Source organism: Dermacentor variabilis, chromosome 8 (genome assembly GCF_050947875.1).
Source record: "Dermacentor variabilis isolate Ectoservices chromosome 8, ASM5094787v1, whole genome shotgun sequence".
Classification (NCBI taxonomy): Eukaryota; Metazoa; Arthropoda; class Arachnida; order Ixodida; family Ixodidae; genus Dermacentor; species Dermacentor variabilis.
Window position 1 is genome coordinate 88,222,471 of NC_134575.1, and position 12,670 is coordinate 88,235,140.

At 41.5% G+C, this 12,670-nt stretch overlaps 1 protein-coding gene across 1 annotated transcript in view; it reads right to left on the minus strand.

Annotated features, from left to right (window-relative positions):
• The window catches only part of LOC142591475 (uncharacterized), a 53,372-nt gene that overhangs the window by 26,310 nt on the left and 14,392 nt on the right, over positions 1-12,670 (minus strand). Inside the window, exon 4 of the mRNA XM_075703803.1 lies at positions 6,970-7,192. Within this exon, the coding sequence (XP_075559918.1) occupies positions 6,970-7,192 (223 nt within the window). The remainder of the gene's footprint in view (positions 1-6,969; positions 7,193-12,670) is intronic.

The following is a 12,670-nucleotide window of genomic DNA, read 5'->3' on the forward strand; positions in this document are numbered from 1 at the left end:
TATCCGCTTTGCAATCATCGACTACGCACGCATCTCTCAATGACTTTCATCAAGCACGCGCACATGTTAAGCTACCTAAGGTCGATGTGCCGAAGTTTCATGGTGACCCTCTTAAACGGCCAGAATTTTGGGATCAGTTTGAGTCTACTGTTCAACAGAACCGATATATCACAGACGTAGACAAATTGAAATATCTTCGGAGCTACTTGATGGGTAAAGCGGAAGGTGTCATCAGTGGCCTGTCGACAACAAACAAAAGCAATTGCACAGCTGTAGCACAGCTATAGAACTTCTCAAAGAAAGATTCGGTCAGAAGTCTCTGATTGTTAACGACCACATGCGTCGTCTTCAAAACCTACGTAAAGTTCGTTCTTGCGAAGATTTCGAAGGGCTTCAAAGGTTGCATGAAGAAGTGCAGACGCACGTGAGATCCCTACATAACCTTGGCGTCGAAGAAAAAGAATACGCAGTGCTTCTGAAAACTCCTATAATACAAAATCTTCCGCAAGAAATGGTACTCCGTTATACTCAGCGCATCTTGTCTTCCACAAATACAGGCGTTACTAGTGACAGGCTAAATGAAATGTCTGTACTAGACTTCTTGAGCCTTGAAGAAGCTGGGAAGAGACTATAATGATGACTCCTGACAAGAGAGAACAAGTTTCACCCGCAAAACGACAATCCAATGAGCATTTCCAAGGTACTGATCTATGTTAACCATGAAACTGACTTCAGAGTTGTATATTACGTGGAGACAAAGATCACTCGGTGGATGTCTCCCCAACGGAACTAACATTACACGAGAAGAAAGAGAAACTACGCAAATTAGAATGTTGTTTCCACTGCGCTAGACAATTTCACAGATCTAATGAATGCCGAAACTGGAAGAGACTCAGCTGTGCGAAACGCAAGGGGCGACTATCACCACGAAGTGTGACCGAAAATGGAAGCCGAAGAATATGGAAACGCAGGCAACTGTTTCCAGCTCGTTAACAGACTCGCTAAAGTACAGAGTTCTTGTGCCGACCACCCAAGCTTGGGCTCTGGGATCTGGAAGCAAATGTTTCGCAAGAATATTGATTGATGGTGGCAGTCAGCGCAGCTGACTGCCACCACGGAAGAATTGTCACGGAAGAATTGTCTAGGAAGCTGAAAGCCACTGTGTTAGCCGAAGAGCAGCTCACCATCTCGTGATTTAGAAACGTTTCAGCACCGCGGAAATATTATCAGAGAGTACGAGTCACGCTGCATAGCCAGTACGACTCAAACTCACTTGAAGTAGAGGCTATAGAAGTTCCCGAAATATGCAATGACTTGTCAGCATTAACAGAGACAAATGTACTTGCAAAGTTGAAAAGCAAGAACTTACGTTTGGCTGAAGTCAACGCAGTTGAAGTCTCGCCTGAGCATGGAATAAGCGTCCTTATAGGTGCAGACTATTACTGGCAGCTCGTCAGCGGTAGAATTCATCGACTGGACGACTCCTTGACCGCCATCGAAACTATCATAGTATGGACACTTCATGGAGATACGAGAAGCCCACCTAAGTTCTACAAGCCAGAAACCATAAGGAAATTTATTATATGCCGAATGGAAGCCAACGTTCCCCAGCAACTGAGGTCTTTCTGGGAAGTAGAACATCTGGGACTGACTAACAAGGACAGACTTTCGACAGATGACGAACACGTCCTGAAGAACTTCGTGGAAGCAACTGTTAGAGACAATGGTCGCGTTCAAGTTGAACTGCCGTGGAGCAGCAATTGTTCCCAGCTTAAAAATAACTGGGATGTCGCGTTAAAGAGGCTGGAGTCTTTGCAGAGAACGCTACATCGAGAACCAGAGTTTCAGAAGGAATATGACACTGCCATTAGGAGCTACTATAACAAAGACTTCGCTGAGAAGGTCACAATAGACAGTACGAGTGAAAATATCACGTACTATATGCCACACCGAGCAGTAGTGCGACGCAAAAGAACTACGACTAAAGTACGGGTGGTATTCGACGCCTCTTCTGATGCTTCGGACTCCCTTTCTCTTAACGACGTCTTGTGGACAGGGCCAAGTTTGAACCCCAACATCCTCGACTTACTGCTGAAGTTTAGCAGCTTCAAGATTGGAATTGCCGCCGACATCGAAAAAGCGTTTCTTCAAATATCGCTGGCTGAACAAGACCGAGACGCGTTTCGCTACTTCTGGTTTAAGAAGGGTCTTCCAATATTGAAGAATTGCGCATGACAAGGGTTCATTTTGGCGCTTGCAGCAATCCCTTTCTCCTTGCGGCAACTCTGCGACACCGCTTCCATCTGGTAGAAGACAAATACCCTTCTACTGCCAAACTATTGCAAGATCATTTCTACCTAGATGACTTGGTTATCGGGGCACAGGACAAAGAAGCAGCGAAGCAAGTCGTTATCGATTGTTTCGGTATCGTGAAAGAGGCAGGAATGCATCTAAAGAAGTGGACGACAAATGATCGACACTTACGAAACTTTTATAATGGTAGAAACTTAAAGGTATAGTTCGATGGAGAAAAGGAAAAGAAGATTCTTAGTGTCTTTTGGGGTACCTACAAAGACATTTTAAAGGGATCACTAACGAAGATGCTTGAATCATTGAACGAACAAAGGGTTACGAAGAGACAGATCTTAAGCTTCGCCTCACGCATGTACGATCCCTTTGAATTCTTAGCGCCGTTCGTGCTGGTAGTCAAGTTAGTTATACAAAGACTGTGGCTAGAGAAATACACCTGGGATGCGCCACTTCCTGAGTCTCTTCTTATAGAGTGGACAGCGTGGACTAAAGGCCTGAGAACTGTTCATCAGCGAGAAGTCAAACCCTCCTGGGCCAGATTGTGCAGGTTACAATACACACTCTTAGTGACGCTAGCCCAGTTGCGTACGGCGCCGTGCTTTACCTTCAGATACGAGACTTCAAGGGAGCCACAACAGTTCAGCTACTACTAGGCAAGTCGACAGTCGCACCTATACAAAAGATAACTGTGCCACAATTAGAACTGATCGGAGCCCTAGTTGCAGCTCGACTAGCTGCAACAGTGAAACATGCTCTAAATCTAGAGTACATTGAAACAGTTATTTGGACAGATTCTATGATCGTGATTCATTGGCTACGTGGTTCAGTGAAACGTCGGGAACAGTTCGTAGCAAACCGAGTTACAGAGGTACTCTCCCTAACTGATTTGAACATGCGGAGACATTGTCCGTGTGATCAAAATCCAGCCGATTTGCTGTCAAGAGGATCCACTGCAGAGCAACTCTTGGAAAGTTCAACTTGGTGGAAAGGACCAAACTTCCTCTACACTGAGACGACAATCGACGAGCACTGCTACACCCGAGGATACAGTCGAAATGGAAGAAACTACCTGTACCGCAGCAGCAATTCAGGATACAGTCGGCCTAGAAGAGAAAATTACGTATTTGAAAGCAGCTGCTCGACCATTGTGCTTACAATTGTAAACATCAACGACTACAGCTCTTATAACCGACGGATGCTTATAACTGCGTGGACACAACGATTTGCTAGAAATTGCAAGTACACAAGCACCAGGAATATGGGACGTTTAGACGCAACTGAAGTACAAAAGGCTGAAATTTATTGGATACGTCGAACAAAAGATAAAGTATTTGGACCGGATGTCAACAGAATTGACATTGCACTCCAGCGGTTCAGGCCATATCACAACGAATTAGGGCTTCTTCGCTTGGGAGGTCGTCTTCAGTTCAGGTAGCTCGCTTCATCATCAGGGGTCTTCAACTGCAGTTCTGATATCCTGGTCATGGCACCATATGTTGAAAACCAGGAAGTGGAGCCGAAGTGGTGAACGTCTTCTTTATTCGACGCTTGTAAAAAAAAACTAAAAAATGCAGACGCGCACTCGGTTCCACGTTCGTTTCTAACTTCGGCTTCTTGACTTCTTTTTCGGAGCATAATGTTTAAAATAATTCATCGGGAAAGTGTCCATCCTTTAGAATGCAGTTGCAAATGTGTGCCAGTGGAGCTGAAATTGTTGACGCTACAGCGTTGATTGGATCAGTCTTAACCTCGTCGAGACCAGCTGCAGTTTTACTAATAATAGATGTATTATGCTAATTATTTCCAATTCGCTAGCGGGCACTAGGTATAAGTATCAAAACAATTTTTGTTTATATAGCTGCTTGGGTCAACTTTTGTCGTATTATTTCATTTCCTGCCGCAAGTTAGAAAATGCTCATCAAACTTGTTAAAAAGGTCTCGACCTGTAATGGCTTTGCCGGCAAATTTAATTTCATCACTGATAAAATGAATGGGCTTTGAATGACATATTTCATTATATATATTCCATAGCTTACTGGAAACATCAACGCCATCAAATTTATTACCGTAAAATTGTGTTTTGCTTTTCTAATTTCCTTGTTTAGTTTATTGCGATACCTTTTATATTCATCAAATTTATCGCTATCTTTCAGTCTCAAGAACTCTTGAAACAGCTTGTTCCTCTCTTGTATTTGTTTATAAATTGAAGGTGTCATCCATGGTTTCCTAGCCTTCTTTTTTTTCCATACAACTACTGAGAAAGCCTGGTGGTATAAGTCCAGGATCTTTTCGTAAAATCTTAAAAAAACAGACCGAAGGCCGGTTTTTGATCAGGACTTCGGACCAGTCTGCATCAAGCACGATCTTCTTGAAAACGTCTATTTTAGAATATCTATTCTTCTGAATTTATCATAATTTATCTTCCTTCCTGTTTTTCCTAAGATAGAAAAGACAGGCCAACGATCACAAATATCGATAGATAGTGCCCCAGAGACTATATAATTTTCTACACTATTTGTATAACAAATATCTAGCATTGCCTCGTTGGCAACAGTTATTCGCGTAGCAAATTTTACGAGAATTTTGCAAAAATATCTAGACCTAAGATATGAAAACTTTTTTCTGCGGGGCTGTTTGACAATGTTTAATATTTGTGTCACTAATGACTATAATGTGTTTCGTAAAAGTTGACAGATGTGCAAGAACATGATGAAGAGATTCAAAGAAGCGCGTGGCATTCCCCGTTGGAGGCCTGTATATAGCAATTAGGCAAGTGTTGCAAAAGAATATTGTAACAATTTCGCAGTCATTTGAAATCACTGCTTATTCTTTTTCCATAGAGCAATCAACGTCGTCCGTTGTGTAAACCCTGACACCACCAGCATTTCTCGACCTACGAAATACACTACATTCCCGTGTTTCAATGAGGCATAATACATCAAACTTCAATGACATCTTTTCCAATTGGCACTTGGCACGCTTGCTTGGCACGCTTGTTTTTATAACTACGTGCACTAAAATTTATCATAGAAAACGCATTGTATGTCCACGCATTCTGACTTAAGTACTGGTTAAAGTAATCTGTACTATACATTTGAACCCTTCATGGTATTTACGAGTTTATCCAAGAATGCAGCAAGGTATGTAGGCCAGAACACTTATACCATCTTCTCGAGATCGCTCTCGGTAGAAGGTTTAATTGCAGAGTTCCTTGGTTTCTTCCATTCGAGCACTGTTCCGCGATGTCCCCAAACGAACTGGTAGCCTCTTTCCATTGCTTTTGAACGTGCAAGATAAAGACGATTCTTATTTAGCAGTGTCAAGTTTTTGAAAAAGAAAAACGACATCCGACTGTCTTTTTCTCAGTAGCTTGGCATTAGCATTCCATTGCTCATTCGTCTAGCGAGTGGCAAAACGAATGATGATGGGTGGCACACGATTGGGGCGTGAGCGAAACCTAGAATGCTATCAATGTCGGAGTCAGTGAATTCCTGTAGCCCCAGTGGCTCACCCACTGAGGTTACTATGGCCAACAAATTCTCATGTGTTGTTACTTGAATGTCGTAAGCCTCTAGGTTCAGTCGCCTACTATATTGCTCTAGTTCATTTAGCTCTTTCTTCAACAAAGGAATTTCTTGCCTTGGATTTCCCGCTTCGATTTCAGTCACCTTTTTTTGAAGATTATTTATCGCCTGGCCTTGCTTGTTAAACCGAGTTGCAAGCTCATCCTATTTATCAGAGATCATTTGCTCAGAACTCTCAATGCTATCAATGGTTTGTTTTATTCCTAGTGCTAATTCCGTTTTCTCGGAGAGGGGCAGCAAGGTGGTTAGCTTTTTCTGAATGTTGCTCAGTTTATCAACACTGCTTGGCTCTATTCTTGTCGTATAGTCGCCATTTGACGACCTGCCATGGCCAGGATTTGCACAGGAACTGCATTGCCCGTCATTTTGCATCTGCGCATTCATCTGCATAAACGCCTTTGCTGTCACTCCCGAACACTCTCCTACATGGAAACACGCCTCACACTCGGTGCACGCCAATGATTGCTGATTGTCTAAAAATGTTTGACACAAGTGTCACCAACATCATTACGCATCACCGAAACTTGTGAGCCCGCCATTTGAACATGTATACAAACGTCACTCTTGCGATGGCAGAGGCAGCACCAATGCTGTCTGAATGGTGTTTTACGCAGTAGTAAAGAAGAGTATACCAACCTGCGAATACGGAAAGTAACACTTTACGTTGGGTGAAGCGTTCGAGCAGCCTGCCGCTGCCGTCGCCGAGCTCAGTAGATACGCATGTCCAAGTCCCCGGTTACACTTTTACACTTCTTAAATCAAAATGTGGGCGGTAAATTCTTTACCTGAAGTGTTCATTAACGACACTTTCATAAATAGTCAAATATTCATTTTAATTTGTTGTGCAAATATATGCAGCCATTGAAAGCATTCTAGCACAAGAACTAGAATTGTACTAAAAATGGCTAATACTGAAAAAAAAAGTCTCTTAGTGATAAGAATAGATACTGCGAATACTCTTCTCCTGTTCGAAGTATTCGTTTAAAGTTAAGACATGTGCGTCTCGTCTTCGGCGTCCGTGTCTCGTGTTTGTTTCGCCTCATTGCTCTGTCGCACCTCAAGTCAGTGTACTTACATGGCATATATTGAGACGCCAAACTGCGTCTGGTTTCCCATGGCCGCAAACCTCTTAAAATTCGCGAACCCTGCCGGGGTCGATAGATCCAGGTTCTCGAAGGGCGCCTTCAGGGAGCTGAAGAATATGAACTGGCAGACCCCGTCCGGTGGCACGTCCAGCCAGTGTTCGCCATCCACCGTGCAGATGACAGATTCGATTGTCGGTGCTCGTTCATCGAGGGCTGCGCACAGCGGTGCATGGCTCATGAAAAAATTATCACGCGCCGAACTCATACGTCTGACCTCGCTAGCCAGCACGCAGTGCCGTTGAACTCTCACGCCAGGAGCATCACCCAATGCTCCAGTAAAGTGACTCACGTTTAAAAAGAAACTCTTCCCGCCGTGACTAAGGAGGAATAATATATATATACATACATACATACACAGAAAAGCATCTGGACTACTGAATTTGTGTGTACAAACTGTAGGTTAGTGTAGGTGATCTTTTATTTATTGTTGGACAAAGTCGCTAAGTACCGGCCCAAAGCATTTATATTAGCGAAGTCACGAAGTAATAAAGAAAAGACTAGTTCACTACTTCTTTTATTACAGGTACGGTCCTCTACCCCCTTATTTTTCAGACTGCAGCAGAACCTCAGTAAACTGAAATCACCTGAATGGAATTGTCGCCTAAATGAGCCAGGTTTATGGTTCGCTGGTTTTGCATTCTGGCTATGGCAAAAAAAAATTGTTTGTTGAACGTAATCACATTCTTTCCTACTCCGCACAAACAAACCCTAAATATATTGCCGCAAATGAATTGCGCAGACAATGTCAGTGGCATCGCGAAAGATGTGTATGATTGCGCTTTTCCATTTCGGATTTTCTTGCGAATTGTCTACGTTTTTTATTGCCAAGGTGGGGGCTTTGACAGACTTTACATCGGTCGCGCGTTGCTGTGGTTTCTTCGTGTTCGTAGTGTGGAGGAGCTAAGAGTTTGCTTAGCGTTAGCAACGGTAGCAAATGAACGCCCGCGCAATGAGATCACACTGGAGACGAAGACCAACGTTATTGATGGCTTCGAGAGAGGTTTGTTTATTAAAATGGCAACATTTTCTCACTACATAACGCCTGCTTTGGTTTTGTAACTAGGTTTTCTACTACTATAACTAGGCAGTGGCTTCGTGATGAAAATGTAGTACAGATCCCCTAAACCTACAGTTTTTTGTTGACAATGAAGTACCTGCCTCTTTCATAAGAGCATTTTGTGCACCCTTGAGCTCCATCTTTCGGTAATTCTCAATCCAGATTTAAGGAACTCATTCAGCCGGTCCCTTGAGCTGCCGACCAACGAGAGTTCACTCTGAGCGCTTACGTCCAGCAGTTGCGATTGGTTGACCTAAATCCGAAAATAAAAGGCAAGTCCAATTTTCTAGAGCAATACCACAAATAGGCATTCTAGTTTCGTGCGTACATACGGCTAACAAATAAACTTGTCTGTATGCTTTGCAAGTAGCTGCAAGTGAAACTAAATTTGGTTCCAAAAGCAGGTAGCATGGCTACACTTGCACCTGGGTAATTTGCAGACCGTTCACGTTAATAGAACATGTGTATACATGTCACAAATGCTCCAAAAATGCGAAGCCCGTTAATGCGAACGAGAACTTAATAAATTCAGCAAATATTTTGCAGTTTCCAAAACTCACGCAGCTTATTTTACGTTATATTTGAGGCCTTTAGCCCCAGAGTGAAACTTGATGAAATTGCAAGTAGTTAACAGGCTCTCTCTAAATGCGCTTAACTTGTTGCGACATCATATGTGCTTTTTTTATTACAATAAGTAGGCTGCTATGTATTAAACCAAGAAAGACATCTAAATATGGAACACGCTTAAGGATCCTTTGTAACTGTGCAATGCGATACCGTTAAAGTATCCCTGACTGCTTTTAACACTTCCCGGCAGCTCCAGCTTGTGTAACCGTAATGTTTACCGGGAAACGCTTGTGGCGAACGCTTTGCACAAAGGAGAGCTTTTTGGTAGCAACACGACCTCTTGCGTTGGCCGATCCCGGAGGTTGTGCACAGCCACGCCAATTAACTACATACTTCGCAGGTTACTGTTGTAGTTTCGCACTTTCAATAAATACTTCTGAAAAAATTTTACACAAAAGGCATGCGCTGTCGGTGCTTTCTTCCATTGCATATGTTTGTGGCCCATCATGCCCACGATACTGAAAAATAACTTCGTCAAGAATGGACGAAAAGATATAGGCAACTTTAGGGGCAGAGTGGCGTGGCAATATAAGCTGCACGTACTTCATGCGAATAAGAAGTTATGGCATACACATATATTAAATATGTACGGCAGTTTAACTCACGCAAACCACCGACACCGACACGGGATTTTATGCGTAACTGGGCCTTTAGCGCTATCGCGCCAGAAGTGTACGCGACAAACACCACAAAGTCCCGTCCTCTCTGAAAGTCGTTGTTTGTTTCGTGCAGAACAGCATGATTATCCACAGCACCGTATAGCAATTCACCGTCGTTTATTTTTACAAGAAGTGCTTCTTTAATGTAAAAAAAATGAAACTTGTTTGTGGTGTTGGAGTCGTATAAGAAAATCTCTAGATGTAAACAATGCTTACGATAAATTTATTGCAATTTTCAAGCGATTATATCATTCGAACTTTCCGCTAAAAGAGCGCAGATTAAATGCGGGAACCATGGATAACGCCTGAGATGCGTCATCAAATGAAATCAACACATAAACCTTAATAACATTCCTACCTACTCGTTTACCGGAGGACTGGCTGGCCATCAAGTGTTATCGAAACAAACTTATAAAACGCTTGCGATCCGCAAGAACTCATTATCAATCCGCATATCTTGAAGTTTCTGTTAATCGTTCTGACGTACTGTGGTCGACATTATATCCACTCATTAGTCGCGGCCACTTTACCGCCCCTTTTCAAAACTAGAAGTAAACGGTAGAGGTAGGGATGGATCACATTTGGCTAACGCATTTAATAATTTTTTCACTGACATGATAAAGACCGGGACCCCGGCTGATGCGTGCGAATGCGTAAGTGTTCACAACGCTCAATCATTGTAGTTGCGTCCTGTCACGGACCACGAAGTCTTATCAACAATAAAAACTATAAATAATATTGCTAGTTGTAATATGCACCGAATTCAAGTACGTCCTATCAGACGTGTCTGATGTTATCTCGCCGCCTTTAGCAGATATCTTTAACATCTGTTTAACTAACTCAGTCTTCCCTTAAATATGCAACTAGCAAAAGTAACCGTGCTTTATAAAAAAGGTGACCGAAATAACTTTGGCAATTGCGGGCCGGTGTCTATCTTGCCTGTGTTCTCAAAGACCTTCGAAAAAAATTACGTACACTCGATTTTCAAGTTTCATTGATAAATATAATTTATTTACAGCTAATCAATGTGGTTTTCGGAAAAATAAATCAGTTGAACTGGCGCTGCTGTTGCAAAAAGAGTATATTCTTAAACAATTTGAAAATAAGGCGCTCGTTCTTGGTACTTTCGTTGATTTTTCAATGGCATTTCATTTATAAACCATAAAATACTGTTAAAGAAATTACATTGCTATGGTATTCGTGGACAAGCCTTAACGCTTATTGACTGTTATTCATCCAACAGGCAGCAGGTCGTTCCGATAAGCGACTCAATTTCAGGAGTGAAACCTTGTCTGTGTGTAGTGGCACAGGCAGTATTCTAGGCCCACTATTATTTAATATCTATCTTAATGACATTCTAAATATTATTTGCGAGGCCAAATACATAACATATGCTGATGATACCAGCATGCTTTTTAAGGGCATGATATTAACGAACCTATAAGTACTTGTAATCACACAATGAAAACGCTAGTGTGATGGCCTGGAGCAAATGCTATGCGTATTAACGAAAATAAAACAGAAGCTGTTATATTTTGACCAAAAAATTAAATTGTTCCACCTCAGCAAGACATAGTACAGAGTACTCACACTATTGAAATAGCTGACCATTTTAAATGTCTGGACATATTTTTTCTGCGAATATGAGCTGGGATTACTACGTAAGACGTGTCCTGCAAAAATTAGCTCAAGTGACAGGTGTAATTGGTCGGCTTCGATACTTACTTCCAAAAGGAATAAAGCTTCTGCTCAATCACTCGCTCATTCGCTCTCGTTTAAATTATTGTCAACTAGTATGGGGTACAACGACGGTCACTAACCTAAATCAAGTATACTTGGTTCAGAAAAAAATGCATTAGGCATATTCTCAAGGCGCTCTTGCGGCATGTACTAATGATTTATTCTGCTGTTGAGGAATAGTTGAAGTACGCCAGACATACAATTATATCTTAAGCGCAGAAAATTCAAATTAGAAACTCGTAAGAACATAACTAATTTGCGCGTTCTGGCGAAATTAGGGATTCGGCATTTAAATTATCCCACGCATCATGGAAAAAATTTGGAAATAGACACAGTACGATTAAACTACGGAAAAGAGCGCTTGTCTTACACCCTTCCCTCCCTTCTGAATCACTAAGATCTTAACAATTTTGACTTATTTGATTGTTCATATCAGGATATCCGTAAGTAATATACCGTGATGTATAGCTCTGAGATTTCTACAACATAACACTTGTTTTACTGCAAACCATGTCTAATTTATCAAGTACACAACCGTATCGAATTGTTTCATCTGGTTGTATGTAACTGTTTGTAACAAGTTGATTTCTGTATTGTTATTTTCTTTACATTCAGTGCACTTATTCTGGATATTTGTAATTTGATAGCATTTGATATATTCATTTTTTTCTATGAAACTGTTGTGTATTTATTTTTTGACTACTGTAAAAGCTGTTCTAACTTTTCTGTATTAATTTTACATTTTCATTACTTAGTGTGTGCCCTATAGTACTACACTCTCTGTTGTTTCAATTTTTGAATTATTTTACTGTAGTGCTCTTACCGCTCACAAATTTTTCTATGGGGCTGTGACCTAGTCAAGCTGTTCTGACTAACAGCTTGTTATCAGTCTTTCTTTCTGTATCATTGACAGAATGAAAACAAAGATTGATTAATAGCACAAAAATTATCGTTGATCTGGATTACTGGACATTCCACTGGAACTTGTACAAGAGGCAAACGTTCAGAATTACGTATCTACTTAGTGTTCCTAATCAAAATTTTGGCGTGTAAATTTAGGGCGCAAATTAAAGTCAGTAAGTTCTCGGGACATATACATTTGGAAGAAATCTTAAAGATAGCTCCAAAATTCTGATGACCGCTTTTTGTGATGATAAGCGGACGGGTAAAAAATACTTTTAGATCCAGTTACTCGCATTGTAGTGGATAAATAACCGAATAAGTGGAACTCGAATGTATTTTGTCGCACAGTTATTGAATGAATACCATGACACTGGTTTTATCCTCAGTGTTCGTTCCAAGTGGATATGTTTTGCCAATTGCAAATTTCTATAAAGGTCTTAAATACATTGTCACATCGTAGTGACGGCCGACGACACAGCAACAAAGCTGAATGGCGAAACTAAATTTATTGGGCGAACCTGTGCCCACAAAAACCAGGTTACACTCAAAGCTCAACGAAATAATAATAATATTTGGGGTTTTACGTGCCAAAACCACTTTCTGATTATGAGGCACGCCGTAGTGGAGGACTCCGGAAATTTTGAC